Source organism: Oxyura jamaicensis, chromosome 6 (assembly GCF_011077185.1).
Source record: "Oxyura jamaicensis isolate SHBP4307 breed ruddy duck chromosome 6, BPBGC_Ojam_1.0, whole genome shotgun sequence".
Lineage (NCBI taxonomy): Eukaryota > Metazoa > Chordata > Aves > Anseriformes > Anatidae > Oxyura > Oxyura jamaicensis.
In genome coordinates, this window is record NC_048898.1 from 26525497 (window position 1) to 26552696 (window position 27200).

Below are 27200 nucleotides of genomic sequence, written 5' to 3' on the forward strand. Positions count from 1 at the left end.
ATTAAGAGATAAAATGGCTAATCATCATTTTATAGCAGTCACCGTGACATAGTACTTGAATTACCACCCTATGGCTGTGTGTATCATGTTTTCATTTGCTAACTGTTATTTCTGAGTGATTGCTTCTCTCCATATTTCTCAGTGTTCCATAAACTTCACATCTGGACTCAAACGTACAGTATTATTTAGATTATAGGTGATGAAATGCAACGTGTTAACAGACTTCCCGAGCTCATCCTCTGTGTCTGTTGGGCTAGAGCTAGAGCCCTGTGTTATTAATTTCAGATCATTTAGTCTGACCGTATAGCCTCCATCTATGAGAATAACTTTCAAAATGCATGAAGTTTGCTGGTTTCAGTCTAACGAAGAGTCCTTTGAATTATTCCTAATTAATCACAAAATTCTTCCCAGTTTACAGGGGGAGATATTTTAATTTGTTTCCCCATGCACAGATTTTCACAACATAAAAACGAATTCTAGAGCTTCCTTATTTTCCCTGGTAAGGTATCCCTTTCTCTGTCAAGTCTTACACGTTTGCTACAGACAGGTCTATTTTAAATGAGAAATAGTTTAAAATTCTCCATTTAATTAATCTGCAGAGATAAAAAATAGTGTGCAACTGTAAACCACTAGATCGAGAAGAAGAAGATACCTTGTTGTGGGGGACTGTGGTAATCTGCATTTGCATTGCTTTCTAGAAGTTCTTCTCAATGGACAGATACTTTCTAGAGGAAAAAAAATAATGTTGTTTATAGAGAGACTTCAACTCATTTCATGACAATGAAAGAGATGCAACCATTGGATGCTGCACAGACTTTTGTGGCAAAACCATATTACAGGTGTTTGAGGTATTTTTTTTTTTCTTCATGAACCTTAGATATTTCTACAGCCTTCAGTACATGTAATCTGGGAACACGTACTGAACTTGCATTTATTACTGATGACTACTGGATGTTATGGTGTGTCTCTAAGTATCTCTTTGATGTCTGAGCTACTAGAAGAGTTTGTAGTTTGTGCGTAATATATTTAGTCTTTGCACTGGATCTTAAAATTTAGTCTTGGCTTCTGTTTTTCTTCCCTTTCCTAATGTGCAAACACAGTGTTTTAATGCAAATAAATTAGAAGAGAAAAGCTCTGTTCTTCTATTTACAGAAAATCCTTCTGAGTCTTGACTAAGAAGTTGAAAATATTTTTCCAATCCTTCTTACTATTTGGAAATCTGAGAAATATGCAGTTCTGGAGCAGTTAAAGGAGAAATATATCTGAGCAGTTGACAGAACCACCCATATATGACATGAATAATTCTCAGTGCTAGGAGATCCAAGCAAATTTCAGTGGCTTTCACCTGTTGTAATGAACCTCCCTTTGTGGAGTGAGCTGTAAATATATAATATAGCGGTAGCCTATCTGACAGGCAGATGGTCAGACCTTCCCCCAAAGTAGTGGCATCCTTCTGGATGTGGAAAGCAAATGAGAGTTTCATTAGACAAAGAAGCGTGTTTACTTCTTTATGAAATAGTTATTGTCTTATCAGAACTGAGTGAAAGTACAGTTAAGGGGTCAGTGAAAAAGTATTAAAAGTTTTTATGAAATCCTGAAGGCTCAAATTCATTAGCATGAATAAGGAACTATTTTAATACCACTTCAGTAAGTGTCTTGCCAGATGTGACTAGTAGAATTTAATTTACTAGCACACTGTCCTCAGCAGCACGTGACAGGTTGGGGTTCCTGACTCTTTTTATTGATAGTACAACCCAAACCTCAAGTTCCTGCCATGAAGGACTTTCTTCCCCCATATGTCATGGGGTGCTGTTCAGGGGTCACAAATGACATGTACACCAGAGCTGACATAAAATATGTGAAACCTTAAAAATTGCAATAAGTATATCCACTAACCTGATTCCATTCCATAACAGCTGCAAAGCTAGGGGCTTGCTTTACAGGCAGACAATAGAGTTAAGTGTTGCCATGATCCAAGCTAAAAAGTGTTTAGCTTAGAAAAAAATAAATAAATGGCTCTAGCATCCAGTGTTAATTTATCAAAAAACAAACCCTAATATTTATACATGTAGGGCTATATTAGACTAGTGTGAAGGTTATTGCTTCTTTTGTGTTGTAATATTGTATACTTAGTAATCTGTTTGTGTTAGTTTAACATCACTAGACCTTCATATCCATGTTCTGTCTTCAGGTGCATGCATATTCCAATTACATTTGAGTTGCAAATAACTAAGATTATGGAAATGGAAACCAAGTTTTGAAAATCAGGACCTTGCTTCTAGTGCCCCTTGCTTTAAATAAAAAAGTCTATTCCTGTCCCAGATATTTACACTTAATATCTACCTATTTCATCTCTAATGAATTATTCATACATGTATATGTGAATACAGTATGTAAAACCTTTCATTAGAGAAAGAGGGCTTCTGAGTTCTGGAGCATATACCAATATCTCCTTCTCAGGTGTTTCTTTGATATGCCAGAACATCTTTCTACTGAAATCTTAATCCAAAGTTTCTGCAGTGAAATGAGTTTTTATGCAGTTTCCAGTCACCATCAGAGAGAACTGTTTCATGATCCCTGTTTCTTCTGCTAGCAATGGTATTTCATGTTTCATATATATTTTTTTTCTCTGCTGGCTGATTTCTATTAAAATCTGTTTATTGTTTCAGAAATTCATTTTGAAGTGGCATATTGCATTCCTACATCCCTAAGCCCTCTGCCCTTCTTCGAAGTCCAAGCTTTAAAGTGAAGAGGAGGAAGAAATATGCAGACAGATTTTTGCTTCTGAGGATGTCAGGCCTCAGGAGTATCCCGGATGTGTGGCTGTGGAGGGAAACGAGTTAGGGTAGAGAGATACTGCTTTGTAACAAGTGGGAGCAGCATCAGGAGGTTATGGAGACACCAAAATACTGTTTTCATTCCTTAGTGGTTTACAGCGCAGTTGTTATACTAGGGAAGTGTTTTTTACAAGTTCAATTTCAATATTGCTTGCTTGCTGGTTTGTTGCTTGTCTAGTCAACAAATTGGCATCAAATGCTGCCACCTTTTCTCTCCTGGCACTCCCATCCTCCTTCCCTCCAGCATTCCCAGCTCTGACCTTCCTAGCTCTATCTCCAATTTCATCTTTAATACTTGGCCTTTTCCAGATACTCCTGCATGTTTATGCAAATTCTGGCACAATCCCTATTTTCCTTAGCTTTGTGTTTCCTGATGAAGATTTGATTCAGCAGCAGTATGGGTGTTGTGTGTTTGTGGTCATGAAAAGTTCACCCAGTAAAAACATACTACCTTGTCTAGAGGTTTTCAAAGACTGTTCTCTCTGTATTTGTGTGTATAGTTTCAAATGCAGGATATCTGAAAATGTGTTCTGAAGTATCAATAATCTCATGTTTGTTTGAGATATGGGTATAGATAGGTTGTTTGAGGATATTCATATATTTGTACACGTTATCCTGTTCTGTTATCAAGCATTTTAAGGCAGAAGTAAATGACAGATAAAACACTGGATTTGTTTGGAATATGCCCATGGGCCAATCTTTCAATTCCACTTTCTTTGCATGGGATCTCCTAATGGGACTCTGCCCAGGATAAAGCCTGTAGTAGGAGTTCACTGGTATTGTTATTGCTCAGATTATATGCTTTGCTTTTTTAGCTATGTAAAAATGGTATGAGTCAGAACAGTGGTACCACGAAGTAAGGAAACACTGACTTTTCACTAGTGAAGTATCATCTGCTAATTGCTTCAGGGTACCAAAAATGTTTTAAAACCTTGGAGGCAGAGGACTTTTCCAAATCCTTCTTTCAGGTGAAAAAGATAACTTATTTTGTAGAGTTTCTCGCATTCTATGCAGTATTGTAAGATCACTTCTGTTAAAAGCTTATCTTTTGGGTATTCAGCACCTTTTGACTTGAATTCCAAGAAAATGGATGCTTATCTTTTCAGTTCAATAGGTTTGGGATTATAGCATTAATGCAGCAAATAAGGAATGTCCTATCTGTTCAGTAGTTAGATTTGCTAAGGTATGATAGGCAAGCATGATCCAAATTTGGCCATTTTGTCTGTTGTCCTCGGAGAAGTCACAGTTTAATGTTCGCTAGTGCTCAGTAATTCATTATTGTGCTTCATATTCACAGGAAAATGCAACTTCAGTCTTGTTAGGAGCAGGAATCTAGTGGAGATGTGGTTGTTTAAGACTGATATTTGGATGAGCAAAACATTATGACATCTTCTGAAAAAGACTTTATTACGTATAATGGAAACATAGTTTTCAGATTGTGAATTTTATTCCATGCCAGCATGATGGAAGCACTTTGTTTCAGATACTAGAAATTTTATGCTGAAGTACTTCCCATGTGCATTCCAGACAAGTACTCATACAGGTTGAAATATGTATTTTTACAAATACCTTGTACTTGTCGTGTAACACCTGTGAATAATATTAACATCTGAACTCAGAAAGTAGCTTTTAAAACATTATTTTACAAGCACTGTATTGGACCATCTCTACCGTGCAGATTGTTCTACAGGAAATAACCTCTTACTGAATCACTGAAAATAGTGTTTCAATGTCATCTTTGGTGCTGACCCTCTTTCTCTAATGTATTTACTGGTACAGGATGGTGTTCACTGATGGAGATATTCATTGTACCTTACTCTGAAGTCCATAGCAAAGCTTTTGTAGATTTGTGTCCTAATAAAAACTTGAAGGTTTCAAGTGGTCTAAAGTCATACTACCTGCATCTTTCACTTCTGATATAATTTAGCTACAGGGAGGTTTCCCCCTCTGGTCACATTTCAGAATTTGTTGTCCAGTCCTAAAATGCTAGTACTTACTTAAAATGTTGAGTAGTGTAATTGATGCTCAAGCTTCAGGTTTTCAAATGTTCATTTAATTTTCACCTTTAGCCTTCCTTGGATTTATTTTATAGTTTGCAAACATCTTAGTTTGGAATAGGAACCTGTTGAATGTCACTTGTCACAGGAAGTGTATTTTCTTGCTTCAGTTCATCAGCAGGTAAGGCAAAGTAAGAGAAGGTGAACAATGTAAAGATGAATGAACAGTGGCTGTTGTTTCTAATTGTCTGAGTAAACTTTGCCTCTACCTTGGTATGGCAAAGAGATAATGAAAAAAAGTCTGAAGTTTGTCTGTCTTCCGAATATGTAATCTCCTTCCTCATTTGTACGACATTCTCAGCCACAGCTCTTAAGTGTCACGGAGAGATGTCAGGATTGTTTCTAACAAACTCTACGTTGTCTTATAATTCCAGACAACCTGTTTGATAGGTGGACAAAAAAATGTAAAATTATGCCAATAGCAAGGGCATGTTCAACTTGTGTTGGCCTGTGAAGCATTCTTGGTCAGGTTTCATATTCCCTGAGGAAAAATAAATTGTAGAGAAGCTGACCAAAAAGTTTTAGATAGTTACAAATTGCTAGCGAGGATAGCAATAGTTAGGATAGTTAGCTTGTAATGGATAGAATTAAATTCCTTATATATAGTCCCTAGACACTTTATGCTTTTATCTGAATTCTCCTCTTCTTCCATCCTATACAAGTTTCTTTAGAAATTTTACCCAATGAAATGAATTGATTCCAAGTGATGCTGGCTTGGCAATGACAGTCTGTCTGTCACAACCTTTTAAAGAGCAAAGTGAACAGAATTACACTACAGATTTTAATTAAATCACTAATGAATGGCTTCGTTTGGTGATTTAATTGTCCATAGAACATAAGCTGCATATTTCATAAAAAAGTAGACATTGAGTTATCATTTTGGATGCCTAAGTAAACAACATGACTTTCAGTAGTTTTTAATAGATTTTTCACTACATGGGCACCGATGATTCTGCACAGTATGAGGTCTTGTTGGGCAAAGACTCTTTATATACAACTTACATCAAGAAGAAAAGTTGATGAGCTTAGACTTGAAAAAATAAAATACACCTTAGTTGTTTGTTTGTATCTTATATATTTCTTGTTTGAAGCCTTCTACCTCTACTTCCTGTCAGGATAACAGTGTTTTCCTCCAATTGCACTAAAGAACAAAGTTTAACATTAAAAAATTATTTGTATTGAACATGCTTTTCTAGGTAAAGTCAATATCAAAGGGTTCTCATGGTAGATCATCTTTCAAGTGCAGCATTTTGCCCTTTTACAACTTAGGACTGAAGAATTACAGTTACACAAAAACCTTTTTTCTTTTGGTAGAAGTAAGGGGGGAGAGAAGCCCAAAAATTCTGTCCTGAAGCGAGACATAGAAAGAGATGATTGAAAACCATCATTCTCACCCAAGTATAGGAAGATGGAAGAGTGACTCATCTAGACATTCTTTCTTCATCTAGTTTAAAACATATTGTAGTATTTTATGCTGATGATTTTACTACCATGCTTTTAAAATATATTTTTTGCTATAAATACTGGCATTTATAGAGTAAATATATTATCAAAATGTTGCATGTGCAAACTTGCAAGTTTGGTGAAGTGCTGGAGATGTTTGCTAGTGTAATGTGTTACAGCTGGGGACATGACCTCTGATTTGTACAAGTATAATGCCATCCACGTCTCTATTTTTAAATCAAAACTGTGTTGTTGTTCAGTTGGATCTAGTTAGTACTGTCTCACTTTTAAACAGTGAGACTCATTTAGGCCTAGTAGCCTTTAATGTGAAATTTCCTTGAGTACTATGTAAGTAAATTATGTTTACTGTAAAACTGAAATTAATACCATTCTTGTAGAAGGACTTGAGTTCCGTGTGGGAGATGCCTTCCTGTCCACCTTGACTTCATGTCAGAGTGAGTTCAACTGCTGATCTGCAGTCTACTTTCTGGACTAACACATACAATTTTGAGTTGTTACAGCTTTGTTTTGAGATGCTATTGCCAGTTATTTGCTACCAAGTGTTCTAAGGAACCAGAACCACAAAAACATTTTCCACATCTTTGAAAACTACAATTTTGCAATTAATTTTATTTCAATCTGTCCTAGGCCACTTAGGTGCATCTTTCTTCTCTTCTTTGCATCTTTTTTGGCACAATAGTGCCTTCTTGTCTTCTTCATACCAACTCATTTAGATTAGTGGAGGGTCCTTCTACTGATTCTGTGACGTTTGTGTTCCATATTTTGCCTACTCTTCCATTGGTCCTAATTTCCAGCATCAGCTGTTTATCACTTTGTTGTTGTGTTTGTGCCATTTGTTAATATTAAATATTTAATACTACTTCACTAGCTCAAAAACGTAAATGTTAAATTTTATATGAAATTTTATACTCTTGGCCTAGTCACCACAATTGTAGTAAACACTCATGATTGTAAACATGCAGTTACTGGCAGAGCATAAATACTTCTATATTGAATTCCAAGTATGTGTGTATGCATGCATTGATGTGCATACTGGGGAAGAGAGGTTGTCCATTTTGTCAGTATGTTAGCAAAAAGGTTTGCAAAATATGTTTCCATGAGCTTGTACTGAGGTCAAGCTTAGTGCAATGATGTCTGAATACAGGTATCATGAGTAGCTGATGTTATGGTTTGCATTTTTTGTGAAATAAATCACACAGTTTACATTGCGTATCTTGCAAAGATAAACTTTGGTGCAAAGGTAATCTCTTACATCTGCTTGGCTGGTCTCTACTTTGAGCTTTTCCATATTTCATGGCCTCTGTGACTATAAATGTGAAGATTTTGGAGAGTGTTCATATATTTGGGGGTTTAGTTCCTGTTTAGCTCTCTTGTATGATCTAGACCGACAAGTGTTTAGTGTACTTCAGTTTTGCAAAATGGTTAGATGAAGGGGATGTTTTAGTCTTTGCTGTATTCATTATCCACATAGATGCAATAATTTTTGTTTTGATTCCAAGTCTTGAAAATATTAATCTGATTCTTATAACTGAGTTTTGTAAGATTTCCGTCTGTTGAATGTCTTAGGCACTTACTGCTGCAATAATTGGCTGGAATGCCATCTTGAGAAATTTCATCCAAACGACAGATTATATTTGCTTTACTCCATATATAATTACTTTTGTCATTTTAGTAATTGGGAATTGCTGTATTTTTCAGTAGTAAAAATAATATTAAGTAGAGAAATATTAAGTAAGCAATATAGATACCACGTTAAATATGTGTTAATTATTTTTCTTTTAAAAAGTGAACTGCTTTTAATTTTACGGTAAGGAACTATTTTATACCTAGTCCAGAATCTATGATATTTTCTTAAATGAATTTAAAATGGTGAATCAGACTCTTGCCCAAATGCGAATGAGTTAAGTTAAAAGGTTTTATTGCATACATACTGAAATATTCTGCACAATAAAAATTCTAGCATCAACATAATCTGTATGATATGTCACAACATCATGTACAGGATTAAGTATTTACCATAATTATTTACAATAATGTTAATTTTAACACTTTCCTAATTTTGTCATTCCAGTTTATTCTGCAGGGAAGTCATTGTCTTAATTATTTTACATTTTAATTTACCCAGCTGATGCAGAGAATGTTACTTCCTTAGACTGTAGATTAGACTGAAGAAGCAGATTAATTGTTATAAAACAAGTCTACTGTTTTATGTTCATATAAAAATGGGACAGGATGAAACTTAATTCAGTAAAAATAAAAGTCTCTTCAGGATCTGAAGACACATGCAGGTATGGCATATCCTCCTGACTAACTCTAAAATGAAAAAAAAAAATAGTTTGAAAGGTTTTTCTTTGGTGGAAATGGCATGTTTTAATCGCTGTGCAAAGCAAGGAAGTGTTTTGTTACAAAAATAATTTTACTACTGTTTCAAAATAAGATTAAGTGCAGTTATTTAAATACACATTTTCACTTCTAAATTAAATCAAACATGTATTTTGATATGTTTGTAAAGAGCAGTTCTTACTGTTTTACTTCATTTTCCTCGTGGATATATAGTTAAGTGCATAATCACACATCTCTTAAAATATTTTTAAAAACTCAAACCCTTCATAACAAACGAGCCCTTTCATTCTTCTGCAATGCTTTGCATAATACACTTGCACCATTTTGTAGGGAAACTTAGACATGTTTTGGTAGCTGATGAGTATTCATTTTATTGAATTGTAATGACTTTGTAAATTACCAGGAGACAAATAGCTTGCTTCTGGTTTCCTTTAGACTTGTGAAGGCCTGAGTTACAGAGAAAAATCAGAAGAAAAATGACAAGGGCCTGATCCATTAAAGGCAGCAGAAGTAGTATTTCTCTTATTTTTGCTGGAAATCATATTGTAAAAAATGGGACAGAAGAATCAGAAAGTCCAGAGTTGCATATAGGTACTTCTTTTATAATGAACATTATGTTAATTTGGTAAGCCATGTCAATCTCCAGTTGGGCAGCCTATAAATGAGACTAATTTTTGGTGCTGAGGAATAGCACCACAAATACAGCAATGCCCATTGCAAACTTTGGAGACATTAAATTCAGAATTGGAGATAAATTTCATGAAGCCAGTGCTTATATATTATTATATGGTGTAGAGTGTTGAAAATTCTAAGAAAATGGCTCTATCCCTAACTCTTTATGTTTTTGGATTTTTGTATCATGTCAAATACAGTGTTTTCATATCTCCAAAGATTAAATGTGCCCATTTTGCCTATGTAATATTTATGTATGGACAGGAAATAGAAGTCAGTATCCAGATTTGTTGACCCCTGAGATATAATATTGACCTCAGAGGGTATTAACTTCTCAGATCAATAAATGCTGTTATTGACCTCAAAGAAAAATCAATAGCAGCTTGTTAATTTGCAAACTATGACTGCAAGAAAATGGTACACATTTTGTTCTTCATTATCACGTATTTATATTTTAACGCCTTCAGTATTTCCACCTAGAGATCATCATGTCAAAACATTTCAATCCCAGCTGTTAAAAGGTTGGGGAGACAGGCATTGTACATTATGGAATAATTGATGAGCAGTAGATGTTATTTCCCATATCTCATGAAAATAATACCCTGAACAGTTTTGTTATCACCTTCGTTGTTTTCATTTTTGGGGTAGTCCGGTTCATTTCATTTCATTTTCTCTAGTGCACTTCGTCAAAACATTGCATAAAAGTACTGTATTTTAGCTGCCAAAAGAACATTTCTACATGAATAATAAGGGGGATGAAAGACTGACTACTGGAAACGAGGAAACTGAAAGTGATCACTAAAAATCATAATTAATATACGGTAGATTTTCCTTATTTGCATAAGGATGACAGGTTTCTAGGCAAGAATCTACTCTGTAGCAAGCTGAAGTATAGCTATCTGACTATATAAAAAAATTGAAGTTTTAAATGACAAAATATAGGCGGAGAGGTGTTATTTTGTATCATAGCGGGTCTTGTATATAAACACTGAAATGTCAGGTTTTACATAGTTTGAAATGTCTAAAAAATGCCTATTGCAGAAATTCAAATGTCATAACAGTTCTTCTGCATATATATCACTTTGATATTTAAACTTAAAAACCTCATAAATGATTTAATATTACTTTGGCCTTGTTATGATCTGACTGCCAAAAATGGCAGAGGCTGATTTTTATGTGGTCTGGAGAGTAGTGTTTTCATTCACAGAAGACAAAGCACGAGTCTGTCAGCCTTTTACAGTCATTAATTCTGTCTGATACATCTGCAGTGATCTTGGCAAACTGATTGCTATGTTTAAAAAACTTTTCCTTCATTAAATGACAGCGTGAGAGGTATTCAAATGCAAAAATAAGGCAATAGTTTAATTTTTTCAAGCTGAAGTGGCTACATTTTTTTTTGCCAGTTTGATGGCAATACAGTTTTGCTCTTTAATACCACGAGCTCCTAGAACGTTGCGCATCCATGTTATCCTCCTGAGAGATGGCGTCAATGGTATTGTATTCATGTTGTAGATAGGAAGACCAAAGCATAATGAGGTTAAATGAAGAGAAAAAGAAAGGGAAAAAAAAATGCAGTACCACGCTAGATTAATCTCTGAGTCTCAGGAATTGATGCTGGTACAGATATAGAAGGATGTTTGTGGTGATTATGCAGCATCTTTTCTGTCTTACAGAAGAAGTCCTCAGTGGCCAGGTAAGACAGTATCTATCCGTTGGCATTTCCTGCACAAGTCTATACATCATCCAGAATAGTACAGTTTTCCTGCTTCTGTCTTTGAGATTTTGAGTCATCTTTGACTTTGAGTAACCAGAGAGTTTGGATCCTACTACAAGAGACTGAAACAGAAGTGATGGAAGAAGGTGGCAAATCTGTAGAGGGTGGAAATTTCATTGTCACAATGCAGGAGTAGAGAGATTGTGTCAGTCTTACAGGTTGGGATTATCTCTTTTCAGATCACACTGACTGTAGAGCAGCACCTGGATATTCAAAGTGCCAAATTGTCCATCAGAATTTTAGTAGTAGTAGTAGGACTGGGAATGATGTCTGAGGCAACCAGACAAACCATGAGCCAAATGTGGCTCCTTGTCTCTACAAACCACTCGTTTTTCAACCATTATCTAATCTGTTTGGGAGCACTGACTGCCCCAGTGGCTGAATCCCAAATTTCAGAAGACAGTGCTGGTGTCAGTTCTCGTGGTGCATTAAAGGTTGTCTTGCACCTATTTGCTATGTACATCTAATGCATAGTTTGGCCTTGTAATATCCTTTGTAATTGCTGAAACTGTTTACTTAGCTAATGAGAAGCTCTTAAGACTGATAGTAGATCTAACGTACTCAAAAGAGAAAGAAGAATAATATAATCCACAATGTTTTAATTTTTTAAAAGTCTTGCTGAGAATCCAGTGTACATGGTATGTAAGAAGGAGTTCAGTTTAAACAAACTATAAAATCACCAAATTTAAATTCTCAGTATATTTTACTGACAACGTAGTCACTGATTTCCATAACTGAAGTGTTTTGAGTTTTTGCACTAATGGTCAGTGGGGCACAAGCTAGTAATGTTGAGATGAGATGTTCTGCTTAGCCTCTCTGAATTACTTTTACTCTCCACGTTTTGCTTTATTAAGGGAATTTTCCATTTACTTCCCATTTTGGGAAAAAGTCTCTACATTATTAAAGATATAAAATATTTGATGCCATAAAATGGATCTATTTTAGTTTGATAAACTAGAAATATGCTGCACTGTGAGGGTCATAGCTTATAATACGTACTGTTAGTAGTTTTTCATTTTTCTGTATTAGGAGATTAGTGAAAAATAAGCTCTATCAATTAAGTTTTATTGCAAAATTATCTTCAGATGTACAGCAGTGAAGATGATATTGAGTGATAACACTAGAGTGGATTTTGTATAAAGCAATTACAGCTTGAAAACTGCAATCTGAATGAAAATATTGCTCAGGGTTTTTTTTGTAATCTGGTATTAATACCAAAAAACTCTTCCTTTAGAAAGTGCTTAAATTACCTCTATTAAACACAAGACATTTCTAAGGTGTTAATGTGTAGTATTGACTGAAAAATACTTTACTGATACCTGCTTTCACTGTTCATGCTTTGGCAAATCTGTGAAGTACATATAAGCATACCGTTCCACTTCTTAAGATGATTTTCTCTTTATAGGGTTGTCATGTTTTCCAGAAGATATACCTTGTTTACATGAAAATCAGAGTTTTTAATTCAGAAATTAATTTATGTAGGTGCGCTTCAGTGTTGTGGAATCTTTTACATTCCTAAAAGCAATGATTTACTATGAGAGAAAGCAGCAAGCCTTTTTCACATATTACAGTATAATGTAATATGTATAGCCACGATTCCTTGACGTGTTATTTTGGAGTTGAAATTTCACTTAATAAGTGAATTAATTCTCCTCATAGTTAATGAAATCTATCCAAGTGCTCAAATCTATTGTAGTGTTTCTTTCTGCTGTCCCACCTTTGGCTGGACGGGCAGTCCGTCAAAACACATAAAGGACTTGGTTAGTTTAGAGAATAAATGAAATTGTTCAAGAGCTGAAAAGTAATTCAGTCCCTACTTATGGCATAGGGAGTTTTGCAGGTAGCATTCACCCCACTTATGGGGTAGCATAGTTTAAAATGTTTCACTGAGTGCATGTATGGGAGTAGCTCTGTAAAACAGTTGACTGGGAACACACTGAGCAGTACCTAAAGGAGGGTCAAATTACTTCAGAAGTGTATCAGTTGTACTGCATTGTTTCACTGTAGATAAATAGTTTGTGGCTCTGACCAAATCTCCAGTGATGCCAGCATGAATCAAGACAATTGAGTCAAGTGGTTACAGGTTTCCATCCTTTCAAATTGATCAAATTGAAATAGCCCATTAGGAATTGATTTAAATCAGTTTAGATAAGCTCAGTCTTAGCCCTGGCCCTTGAGGCTTTGGCTACTGAAAGTTCACTTGAAGCAGGACATACACCAGCTCCACAGGCCATCAACTTTATTAGTGTGGAGATAAGCTGATTAGATCTTGTCAATCAAAGGTGCCAATATCTCAATTGAGTGTCTCTCCCAGTCTTTCTCTCCTTCTTTGTTGCCCGCTTCAATGCCTTAAAAAGAGAGAGAGAGAGCAAGCAAGAGAGAGATGTGTGGTATGCATCCCCCTGGTTGTCACCAAGCAGGGTGCAAGGGTACTGTGATGATGTGATGACTATATTAAAGAGGACATCAATTTGTTTTAAAGTGTTTTGATTTTTTATGGTGGCATTAAGAGAGAGAACATTGTGGTTGCAGCTTTACTAGAAAGCAAAGAGTTCTAGAAGGAAAAAAAAAAAAAGTGTTTCTTTGAAACCTACCGGGTCTTTGAGTCTTGCTGTGCCAATGGGCGCTTAAGTGCTCCTGTAACTGGCACACTCTGATCCACCACCAGCTTAGGTACTATTTGTCTGTCCAAATTATTCATTTATATAAAATGAAAAGATATGTCGATGTTTAATCCTTGCAGCAGTAATTTTAAATATAAGTACAGCCCTGTCTGGGAAATGTTTGGCTATGCCAATAATGAGCATGATATGTTGTAACAGTCTGAGAAATTATAGTGAATTAGGGTCAGGTTAGCACATATACAGATGATTGACCCTCTCTCTGAAAATAAAGCTATACATCTACTGAATTAATGCATGCAGGTATTGCATCTCTGCTTTGTAGGGGAAAAAGCAGAAAAACTGAACATCAGCTGTAAAAGTGTAATAGTGCAGTGTTTCAGCTTTAGGCTTCATCATATAGTTAAAGATGGTATAGAGGAAAACTGGTCTTTTGTTCTTCACATCTGAAGTTTGCTCACACCATGCCTCCCTCATACTTCAAATGCAAACAACAGAAGCCCATCCTTTTCTTCCATCACCCTACACTCACCACCCAATGAAGGCTGGAGCTACAGTGCTGCAGAACTACATTGCCACACTGGATTATCTCTTTATCAGTTATTCTTCACTCCACTGTATCAATTTTCCACTAACCAATCAGACACTCCTCTTAGAAAGACTGTTTGACTATTTCTTCTAGATAAATGTATTTATAGCTACACAGATCCACACAGGCAACTCATGTGCTACATGTCTTAGGAACAGAAAGGGAATTACTTGCTCCTTCCAGGAGACATCAAGTGTGTCCCCGCTAGTTAACACTGCTATTTGGGGATATTCCAGGAAAAAAATCTAGTGTCTGTGGGAGGGACTGTGAAGATCTTAATTATTCACTTGCATACGGGAGTTCTGATGTCACCCTGTTTTAGGTTACAAACTGTAACACTGCATATTTACAGAGAACTGAAAGATGCTCCTTTCTAATCTCACCTTTGTTTCCTGCCAGTCATTCTTTCAGGCTCCCTGTTCAGTTTGTATGTAGAGGGTAAGTTAATAGCCAACTTCAGCACAAAGAAGGGATCATAGCGGTCAGCCATCTGCATTATCCAACTATATCCAGGTTTTTTATATATTTCGGAGGGATTGGTAAGTTCCAAGCAGATTTAAAGACATTTACATGGAAATGAATTGTAATAGATAGCAACCTTATTACCTTATTTTAGCTAATTAGAATTCCTAGGTGTTCAGACGGGACTGTTGAGCTGTATTTTTTTCTTCCTAAGGCACTGTTAGCAACGCTTATGCTGTAATTACGCTTAATCAGAAACAATTATTTTTTGAAAAAGTTACTGAAGGAAATCTGTCTAGCAGACCACTAATCAAATGATACACCTTTTTCCTCCAGCTACTTCTCATAGTGAAATCACTAACTCATTGTTTAAAATCTCATTGAAGGCCAAGAAGGAAGTTATTGGAGATCCAACTTGCCCTTTTATTATTTTGCTTTTACCTTCATTGGTCAGATTTTTTCACACTGGTGTTTGTTTCTGTTGAGGGTGTTATTTGAAAACCATTTCTTACTGTTCTACGTATACTGGCTTTGTCCCATTGCACAGCATGTTGCTTAACAGTACAAAAAAGTGTTATTAGTAACCTAGTATTTTACAATAAAATTAGGTATTATGGTCATGATGTCTAAAATAATTTATACATTATTAAAAATAGGACATACTCAATTTGCAAATATAGATAGATGGAACATACATTTTGTCCTGGCAATTATAAGAGTGTTACATAACATTATTCCTTCTTGAGTAAAGTAGGAAGTCAAGGAACTGAGCTTTGAGTTTAACGTAGTTTTGGTGTTTTTTTTTTGTGTTCATTTAAGCAGGCCCTTCAGTTAATACTTAAATTCAGCCTAGTATAAGACCATAGATGACTGTAAATACGATTTCTGGCAAGTTTTTACTTCTGGGCTACAACTGCTACTGAAGTTATTTGAAGTTTGCATCATATGTGTGCTGTATTTGGGGATGAGTGTGCCTAATGAAAATTATATATGCTTGTAAACATCCTCCCATTGTTATTTAATAAAAAACAAATCTAGAACATTGCCGGAAGGACTTGTATATTAAGGCTCTCTTTGACAGCAGATTTGTAATGTTCTTATTGAAAGTGCTTAAAAGTCATGTAAGGAGGGTCTGTAACTTCGAGGCCACCATCTTGAAGGAATGGTTTCAATGTAGTGACTCAGTTTTGGACATAAATAAAAAGCTGGCAGTGCTTAGAGTATTTTTGCTTTGGAAGTTTTATTGTTAAACAACCAAGAAACCAATTTGTTTCATGGTTCTCTGGCACTCTTTTTCCATTGTGTTTTTTTCTTTTTTTTTTTTTTAAGAAGAAGACTATTTTTATCACTGATTATTTCATAATCAGCTAATGAATGTGTTTCAGGGAGGTAATGTGAAGTAACAAAATAAAGATCTGGGATGAATTACTCCATGTTCATCACTCCATGTACTCTTTTCACAATGTTCCCCAAGCCACCTTCCAGAGATAACATTTGCTGTCTATATATGTACTGATTAGAAGTATATTGCATATATGGCACTAGAGGCAAGGTTAAAGGTATCCTCTGTGAACTACCAAACACAGAAGCAAAGATGTTTTAGTATTAAAAAAAAAAAAAAAAATCAATATTTGTTTTATGTTCTTCCTTGGAGGTTAGTCCATCTTCAACATTAGAGGGCCACAAGCATCAATTTTCCTTGTTTACCCTGAAGCTTGCCAGTTTTCTAAACAGGGAGAAATGTAAGTGAATACTGGTAGGTAAACTTATGACTGCCTAAGCTTCCTTTTCAGAAGACTCTTGGTTTTAAAGTTTGACAGAAAATTTAACTCAGAAAAAGTCCTCGCTTTTTACTTTTTTTTTTCTCTTTTTTTTTTTTTTTTAAATCAAAATCATGTTCTTGAATTGTGAAGTATCACAAGTCTGCTGCTTTTAGAACAACATTCGAAATGTCTTTGATCTGTACATTTTGGGAATTCATGTTAAATTAAACACAGTCACTTTCAGGAAAAGTCATAAGAGGAAGGGAGGATTTTTCTTAAATTAAAAAAAAAGAAAGAAAAATAAAAAAGGGAGTGGGAGAGGGAGAGAGAGGAAAAATCTCTTCCTGTTTCTTCCCTGAGGCTGAACTGTTTATCACTCCATCCTTGTTCGATAGAAGTGAATTTTATAATAAAATTTTCCCTAATCGGGCTCTGTCAGTGAGGTGTCTTATCGTGGGGAGGAAAATGACACCGATCCTATCGAAAAACAGAGACGATGTCACAGTGTCCCCAATCACAGCTACTCAGCTTCCATATCTACCTTCTCCACAAACACCAAGCACTGCTTTTTCATAAGAACATCAAAACCTAGCGAAGTCATTAAAATTGCACCCGCGTAGAGTTGCAGGGATCAGCCGCACTAGCGCAAAATGGGATGTGGGAAAACAGACTCTCTAAATGTGCTAATTCCATTGTCACGTGTTTACGGCTTAATTTTAATCAGTTAAAAAAGCCACACATTGCAATAAATTGGCATTATCTTCTGTGACACCAGAGGACACAGTTGGTTCAAGGATTTAGAGGGTCGCTGGCAACAGTATATAGTGCTACAGACAAAGTATTTTTACGCTTGAACTACGGTAGCTAAGGTGCAATCCCCAGTTAAGACTGCAAACAAAGACTATAACCCACACAGTACTAAGTTCAACATGCAGACCACCTTCAGCCTAGAGACAGTGTAGAATGCTAAACTGAATATTACTGAAGAAAATTTATTGGTTAAAGGTAATTTGTTGGCCAGTATAATTGAGGTTGCAGTTCAGTAGTACTCTCTTATGTGTCCTGTACTATAACGAGGAAAGATCTATTGGAAAATCCCTTTGCTATGTTTGCATCCAGTTTCTAAAATGTTCATTCTTGTTTATGTTGTACCATTAGATTTTTTTTTCCTGCAGAACTGTGCATTCCACTTTCCGTTCCTCTACTCATGGAAAAATAGGTAAATTAGGCAACGTGAACTGAAATGTGGTATTAGTAATAATGCTGCTTCCAATGAAATGTTTATGGAATATTTAAGTTTTCTAATTAGGTAGTATCACACAGGTCACATGAGCATTGTACGTGGTATCTTTTCTACTCCTCCCATTTTCTTTCTTTGCCTTCTCCCTCCCCCTTAGACTTGTTCTTTCACTTGAATATGGCTGATGAAAATGTTTATAAGCAACAGGAGAATAATTTTCTGTAGAGCAGTATGATCTAACTAATAAACATCCATTTCAATAAAACCACGTCTATAAAAGTTGTCTAGTTTTATTGTAATGGATCAAACATGAAAAATGTGTCTGACCAGTTTAATTCTAGAATAAGCAAACAAAGCAACCAAAGAAACAATCGGGGTAGGAACTTTTTCTGGATAAACAGCCCCATTTAGGATGCGAGCACTTCCATAGCTGAACACAAATATCTATTTGAAACAGCACTGAAGTGCGCTCCTAAATGAGCACACAAGGTTGTTTCTGGGAAAAAAAAAAAAAAAAAAAAAAAAAAGTATTTAACGTAGAATGCAGGTCATCGCTGTGCTGTTTCCAAGATGAATATTTTGATTCGGACGTTTTAGTGCCAAGTATGTAGCAAATCATTTCATGCATTGTAAACCCTACAAACTCTTCAAAAATAAACAAAATGACCAAAGGAACTATTAGTAGTCAGTGATGAATTTCCATTGGCAAATAAAGTGAAATATGGCTTTCTTTTGCACATAAAGATGTGATTATTTGATCTGCTTGGGAACAAACCTGCAAAACTGTTCTAGTTGAAAAACAAAGGGACAAAGTTATATGGGCTTGACTTAAGTCCAGGATTTTTCATTAATTGCATGTTTATTAAAACAAGAAAAAAATAGATTGTTAGAATGTAAAAACAAATTCCATTTATATATATATATATATATATATTAAAAAAAAAAAAAAATTACATTCTAGTCTCAAATTAACTTATGCATAAATGAGTGATACGCTGTAACAACTTCACAGTCTGATTTTTCTGAATTAAATATCTATTTCTGTACTTGCAATTTTCTTACCAATTTGGGTTTGTAATGTGATGTAAGCTCAGGATTTTTTTGCACTTCTTACCTGTTTAAACAGCTTGAGTAAATATGCATGTTATTAGAATAATAGAAAAAAGGAATTGAATGCAAATATAAAACACTGTTCCCTTCTATGTCTGGATTAGCAACGAACTCTGCATGACAAAAAAAAAAAAAAAAGAATTCTTTATGTCAGTATACTTGGCTTTATAAAGACCATTAGTACTTTGTTCTCTAAAACAAAGTACAAACATCTAATTGTTTGAAATATTTTACTTGAGAGTTTTGCCACTACATTTCTGCTGATACGTTTGTATTTTGTTGGGAAGAGGAATACAATTTAAAAAACAACAAAAATTGTACTACTTTGGGTTTTATTTTAGATCTGGCAAATTAGCTAGGACAGTTTTTCTTTAAGCAGAATGCACTGCTTGCATTTTGTTCTTGACCCCCTAACATTGTTCAACTCGCATATAACAAGTGATACAGGTTATAGCATGGCATCGTCTGGTTTGGGACATCCACTTGGGATGGACAAAATATTTTAGAAACAGTCAGAACCCAGTTCTGCAGAGATGCAAGCTGGTCTCTCTGTCTCTCCTCTCTCTGAAAATTGCTGTAGCCCAATTTTTGCAATCCATACTTACATCACCATATGCTCTAATTGGTTGCAATCATACTTAAGTTGAATTGCTGCATTTGGTTGTTTTGAACTGTGTGAGGTTTGGGGAGGGAAATGTGGGAGAGCTATGTCGTGTTAGATGCATCTACAGAAGGAGAGTTTTGTTGGCGCTTACATTTGCATGCTTCTGTAAAATCCTGACTTAATTTCTTGTTACATATACCAGATTAGTAATACATTTTACACTTTGAATTATATATATATATATATATATATATATATATATATATATTTGAAATCAGAAATGTAAATCTGTTTACATGTTTTGTCTCTGAAAAGATGAACACAAACCAAGGAATACTATTACGTCCAAATGTACATTTTAAAGGCTATGAAGTGAAATTTTATCAGTCTCCTAAACATTTATATTCTGTAGCATCTTTCTAATAAAAGATGAGTGAGAATCATTGGTTCAGATCTAGATATAAATGGAAAAAATGTAAATAAATTATGCTTGTTTATGAATTCTGCACAGAATCACTTCAGTTTCATCTGTTATGTTGTGCATAATTTTATGAATTTATATCTGTGAGTATGCCTATTATATTACAATAGTCTTTCATTTATGCAGCTGATCACTTCTCTAAAGCAGGTATGTTTCGTTATCTGAATGAAACAAAACCAGAGGACTGGCACTCATGTAACTATCCACTTCTTGTGTTATACTTTTGCACACATAGGCTGCGCCGTTGAGCTACCAGTCAGATAAAACTGTTTTCTTACTTGATATTGTGTAATGGGTGGAACTGAAGATGTACTTAACAGAACTGGATATCAGCATCTTTTTGTGTTTGTTACCATAATGGATTTGGGGGGAAATGCAGTATGTTTCTAAGTACCTACTTGTCATGTTTGTCAGTGTCTTATAAGTTTGACCCTATTAGATTTTTTTTTTTTGTATCCGTAAATATGCTGTAGTTACTTTTTAATACAGTGCTTACAACACACTTATTTGTTCTTTTGAAATGGATATCAATTTCTTATTAAACATTTATCTGCATACCAGGGATATTAATAATAAATCTACCAAAAAAAAAAAAAAAATCTGGTTTCTAGAGTTGATAAATAAGTAGTTAAAAGGTGTTATTCCTGAACAGGATTTAAACTTAATTCATTTCTAAAGCTGTCTGTTGCTCTATTTATAGTAACTTTTTCAAAAACTGTAAAGGTACTTTAATATATATATATATGTTTCTATGTCTGCGTGCATACATACATATATATACACATACACACACGCACAAGCTTTTAATTTAAGTATTGAATTTTATCCATACCATAAGATCAACCAATTAACCTCTCTATTTGTGAAAGGGATTTGAGAAGTCAAAGTGAATATTATTGCTGTTCATCTAATTGAAGATGTAAAATATTCTGTAAGTCTAAGCAAAAGATTATTCTGTTCTGCTTAATTTGTAATACACATTAGTAACGTATTTGCATAAACATTAACCACGTCTAATATGGGGGGGAGGGGGCAGGATCTTTGAGCAGTGTGTTTAATATTTTTAGTTTCCTGGCTTTTGTTGTCTTTTAGTATTATATACTGGGTATTTCCACTTTTTGAATCATAAATAGGGTACAATATATGGAAAATGTAAGAACATTTATATGAAATTAGCAGTCACTTAATGAAAGGAAGGCATTAAAAAACGAGTGAATTACCTTCTGTAATGGAACTATTACACCTTCAGTTAATAACTGATTGGTGAGATAAACTTCATACTGTGTAGATCTGTGATACGCTGCTAAAGATGCTGTTTCTGTTTCAGAAAACCTTCTGTTTAGAAATGTGTGCTTTATTTTTAAGTACCAGTATGTTATCATGTTATCTGCAATCTATTTTTTCTCTTCTTCTCATTATAATTATTTTTGCATGTATGTCTGCATATGTGTTCTTTTTATGAATCTTTGTGAGAAAATAGTTTTTTTTTTTTTTTTTTTTTTTTTTATGGGACTCATGCTATCTTTAATCATTATTTGAATCTTTTGTATAACTGTGGCTGATTTTTCTCTCTTGTCACTGTGGGTTCAGGCTCCAACTTACCTGAAACTAATTCTGTTTGGTACTGATAAGATCACTTCTTATGAAGCAGGATACATTTTTAAATGGTCATTTTCAAAACTCTTTAATATTAATTTCAAATGTTATAACAATGTAATGCATTTTTTTTTCCTAATGTGATTCTATCAGGGTATTATTCTTGTATTTTTATAAGGTTATATGTAGTGATGTTGTAGTTTTTCATTACCAACGTATAATGATGTATTCTGGAAATGTGCTGTCACTTAAATGTGTATGTACTTAATTTGGTTAGGAGACATATGTCTGTGATCGCTAAAAAAAGTATAGCAGAAATTACAGTATAAAGAGCAGCAGACAGAGTCATTAGGTTTGAAGTATACCTACCTTGTATATATAAAATAATTACAAAGTAATCAGAAACTCCTCCTTGTGTTCTAGTATATTAAAGTGAAGTTGTATAAATTTTGTACAGTGGCATGGGGCAAGGCTTATTTTATGCTGGTGCAGCTGTGGTTAGGAAATTTGCAGTATCTACAGCTTGAATGTTTAATGCAGTCCAACAGATCTCTGGCCTTGTAATTATTTTTAGTATATATATTACATTGCAACTTCTATTATAGAGCTAAGGACCTTGTCTTGGATCAAGATTCTCTTTTGTTATTTGCTAGGTAAATGCTGGGGGAAAAATGTTTCCTACCCTAAAACCCTACCAAACAGGGGAAGAAAGAAGAGGATTAACAGGTAGAAAAGGAGAGAAGTGCAGTGATGAGTGTTAATGTTGATTCATTTGCGGTCTGCATGCGCTAAGTTTTGGCTTGTACTTCTTCCTTGTAAGTATTATAGCAATGGAGTTTTAACAGAGGGGTTGGGAAGTCCATAAGGAAAAATGGCAGGCAATTGTAGGTGCATTTGAAAATCCTCCCAACTATGATAACAGTAGGAGAGTGGGTATTTGCTTGCAGATTTGGCTGGTGGAGAGTTGGCCTCTTTGGCCAGTCATACATACTTGCCAAGAGAATATTATGAATGAAAATTGATAAAGTGTGGTTAGCAAAGATTTGAAAATGAACATGAACAAGTGAAATATGACATGAGGAGGAATGGAAAGGGAAAGTAGGGTGTGAAGGAAGTAGACGGAAGTACTCCAAAGTGTCCTTTAAATAGTCCAAATCACTGGCTAGAAAAAAGCAGGATTCATTTTTGTCAAAGCCAGTGAGGAGACTGAGAAACTAGTGCAAAAGCTGATGAAAGCCTGGACAGAAAGTTTACATATCGGTTGATAAAAGAGTCTGTATTTTGGCATTACACAGGAAGAATCTGCAAGATTTTAGACCTGGCATGGTAAAAACAACCTGAAGATTGTGGGTAGATGATATAATGAGAAAACAGCACAGGTACCAAAGAAAAAGTGAAAGGACATGAACTGGGAGAGCTGGAATGGTAGAAAGTTGAAGAACTCTGTTGTAGCTATTTTGAGCTTGAACCAAAAGCTACATATGTCCACATGTGTTCCTGTAAGAGACAAGTCTTCTCAGATCATGTATTTTTATTTAAATCTTAATTCTACTATTGGTACTGTCATTTAATTCTGATGTCAGATAAATACTTAACATAAATGAGGAGGCTAGAACAAAATCAGTCAGCCCAGATTTAATGTGAAAACTTCTGTCTAGTGCAGTATGTTAAATAGAGTGTTATAGATAAAGTCGACAAAAACGGTCAAGATAAAATCACGTATTTATTCTCCAGATCACGGACAGCTCATGGAAGGGATCTTTTCCAGATTTTATTTTATTTAGGTAAATGATAAATGTGTTAACATTCTGATAAATGTGTCCACTTAACTTTTTTCAATAATTTGATCAGTACAGCACAGCGCTTGAGTACTTAGAAGCGTGGTAGATCTAAGGTTTAGTTGTTGAATTTGTAGAAGCAATGACTGAATGTGTTAAAACCAATTGCTCAGTTCAATGATAATAATGGACTGAGAGATACAAGACTAATGTATCTATTTGCTATCATGAAAAACATTTGAAATAACTCCTACAGCCTTATAAGGTCCTGTGAGATTGTTTATATTTTCCCTTTTGTATGTATACCTAGATGCACAAGGTTTCTCTCATCCTCTTTTCTCTCTCTTCCTCTTTATATATATGTATGTGCAGGTCTTAAGCTTGGGAGGTACTAAAGAAACCACTCTAGTTTGTGTCAAGGTGTGTGTGTGTTTGGGGAGGGGTTATTCTAATGAAATCTTTGTAAAATGAGGCCCCCTCTTTATCTGAGAATGGATTTGTATTCCCCGTCACATGTCTGTCATTTGAAACTATATCTGAGAAAAAATTTAGCTCCCCTACTGATGTCTTCATCCTGAGAGAGCCAGTATGGTAGCACAGCAGTAACCTGTTCAGTTGTGGCCTTGGTACGATATATGGAGAGCAATGACTTATTCTGAAGTTATTGTTGCTGGGGTGGCAGTGGGGATGGCTTACATTAGACCTTGTAAAATGAAGAAAATAGGTCCGGTAAGATTGTCATAGGGTGTGTGTTAAAGTGATTTGTTTTGCTTGTTTGTTTTGTTTTGTGTTGCTTTGTTTTTTAAATAGCTTGCTGCTGCAATGATTCTTAAATGCTACGCAAAGATTTAAGTAGCAAGTGCTCCCATTTCTTAAGAATTTAATTTCAGGTCCTATGAACAAAGAGGCTTGTGCCACTCTGTACCCACCTAATTGCTTTTTCAGTATTTCTTCATATTTATGGGCCCTTCCAAAAGGTCAAACGGAAAAGGTTGGATTTTCATTGTGTAGGTTCAGGTTCAGCTTCATCTACTCAAAGTTTTCTGTGACAGTTCTCTTGCGCGTGCCCTAGAGAGAGAGATATTTGACGAGTCTTAACTTAAACTAAAGTGGAGAGAGAAAGAGAGAGAGGCTGCTGTCATACCTGATGGAGGAAAATGATTAGACATTGACACAGTTCATGAATTCTTAGATTTTAAGGACGAAGCAACTACTAAATCATCCAGTCTCACCTACTGTATAAAAGAAAGACAGAGAATCTCACCTAATTTTTTCAGTGTCAAACTCAGAAAATTGTAAAAATGAAAATATCTTCTCCAGAAAAGCAACCACCATTGGTTTGAAGGTATTAAGAGATAGTGAAGTCACCTTCTTTACTCTCTTATCATTCCAAAAGTGAATCACTCTGCATGTAGGATGCCCTATTGCATTCTGAGTGCCTGGCTTTGAGGTCCAGTTCAAATCCTTCATATTCCCTTTTCTGAAAGACTATCAACTGCATAATTAACTGTAACATCCTGTCATGAAAATATTTAAGGACTGTAACTAAGTCTCTTTTCAGTTTTAGCATGATAACTGCTTGAATTTCTTAAATCCCTCATTGTAAAATATGTTTGGTTTTTTTTTTTTTTTTTTTTCTTAAAAAACCTCCAGTTTGTAAATCTTTTCTGTAGCCCTTCTCTGTACTCCTCAGTTATTCAACACCCTTTTTAAAATATGGACTGGAGAAGTAAGAAGCTTTCAATTCACTTTGGTATTGCATTGCAGGAGAGTATGATTCACAGGTTATTCACAAAGATTTTGCAAGACACCATGAGGCAGCCTCTGCGTTGCTTTTATCTTTTATGTTTGCCAGGTTATCACAGTGTGTCATACCAATGCTGGTTTACTTTGTCTAACTGTAGAAAATGTGGTAAAGAGTGAAATAAGGTCTACTGAGCACCCATGTTTCATGTTTTCCTCCTCTTAATCATGCAATTCCCACAACTGAGATCAGCAGAAGAGTAAGTCACATTTACAAGTAGCATGGAAACTTATGTGGACTATAGAAGTTGGCACCACAAGTGACAATCCCAGTCTGCCATTTCTCTCTCATATGCTGATAACATCAACATCTTCTTTGCAGCCTTTAGTGCAGAGAAAAGATCATGATAAAGCCCCCATCTTGCTCCTGCCCTTGCCACCCTCTTTCTGCTACCACAGTCCATACTTTAATCATGGGGCCTATAGAATGACTGCAAGTCAGTGTCTTAGGTGGGGTGATATTTTTTTCCTGCCTATGAATAACAGTGATCCTTGCTGGCTTTTGTATTATGATTTGATGGTGATGTTAGAGTTTTAAAATGGGATGTGGCCTGGAGGGCATGTGCTTCAAAGTAGCTCACCTACTTTCTCGGTGTATTGCAGTGTGTCCCTCTGGCAGAAGTGTCAGAATCCTAATTTTTTTTTCACCTGTCTGCAAGATTGACATCTCCTGTGCTGCATGCTATGAGTTGTAGGAATTTGTTGTTTTCTGAAGCAGGAACATCCCCAAGCATGTCCTATTTGCAAACTTAGTAAGTGCTGTATGCAAAGTGGAACAATACGGTGATGGGATAAGGCACAATTTAGATCCTTTCCACTGCATCTCATTTTTATGACACTAACAAACAGCTATATAAGGAAAAGGCAAACTTGCAGGAGAAATACAGCTGTGTAGTGGGATTCTTGCAGTTAGTTGTAGCAATTCCAAGGGATGGTGTAGGGCCAGAAATGACGATCCAATTGTTGGCAAAGGAGAGACATACAGGTAACATTGCCATGATCTGAAGTGTCCCACTAGTGGCCATTTGTAATTAACAATGGGGATGAGCTTGTAATTAAGCATATGATTCTACTGTACAAAATTTTAAGATTGAATTTGACCTCTCAACATTTGGGTTTCCATCTTTAAGCAATGACTACTTCTTGCATTATTCATGTCAGTAATCTCATCACATTATCTGAAGCAACTTATTTGTAAAAGGTGAGCAGTGTTAGCAGATGAGACCCTAAAGTCGAGAGATGATTGAGACCCCAAAATACTCTGTAAATCATTTTAAAGCTATTTTTTTTTGTTTTGTTTTTTTTTTTGAAAACCATTAGAAAAAAAAAAATGTTTTTCCTACCTTCTTCTGGGACAAAGTATTAGGTATTACAGAGAAGTGTGCTGACATTTCCAATACAGCATTTGCAATGGTTGGTATGAACCAATTTAAAGGACAAACAACCCTAAACTCTGTGTTAGCTTTCCTGATGAAGTTCCTTTCCTTAGGAGAATAAAAGAATGGGAGATCCAGTAGTTCTAGCTTCTTTTTTGTTCTTGACCATCAACTTGCAAATTTCTAGAAGGTTAGTCTCCTTCATATTCAACTTCCCATTCCACGCAGGGAAGTTGACTATCAAGAATTGCTTAAGGACAACAGTGTTGGAAAAGATATGCTCTACCCCTCCCACTGTAGTGTATGAAGTGTCAGGTTCTTTTTCTCTTTATTCATTTGTTTTTGTTTGTCTCTCCACTGCTTTGAAAGTCAAAATCCCGTACTGAGAAGAGGCGAGCTGATATCAGCCAGTGCCTCACCAGTGTGCATTTTTAAGAAACTTGATCATTTGGTTGCTCCTCATCCTCAGTTTCAGAAATTTCTTTGTGAGCAAGAAGTACAACTAGAAAAAAAAATGAGTGCATTATTGTTTATGTCAGACATCTGATTTTAATATTTGTTTATGGAATTTTAACCCATGATAACTAAAAGAATAATAGTTTTTATATACACATAAACATGAGGTATCTG

The 27200-nt window shown here is 35.3% G+C and overlaps 1 protein-coding gene across 6 annotated transcripts in view; it reads left to right on the plus strand.

The window, feature by feature from the left end:
- The window catches only part of VTI1A (vesicle transport through interaction with t-SNAREs 1A), a 276546-nt gene that overhangs the window by 68814 nt on the left and 180532 nt on the right, over window positions 1–27200 (plus strand). For 2 of the 6 annotated variants that reach the window (XM_035330467.1, XM_035330469.1), the window contains one exon: window positions 1781–1789. The exons of the other annotated variants lie outside the window; for them this stretch is intronic. In XM_035330467.1, the coding sequence (XP_035186358.1) occupies window positions 1781–1789 (9 nt within the window). The remainder of the gene's footprint in view (window positions 1–1780; window positions 1790–27200) is intronic. 6 annotated transcript variants of the gene reach the window in all.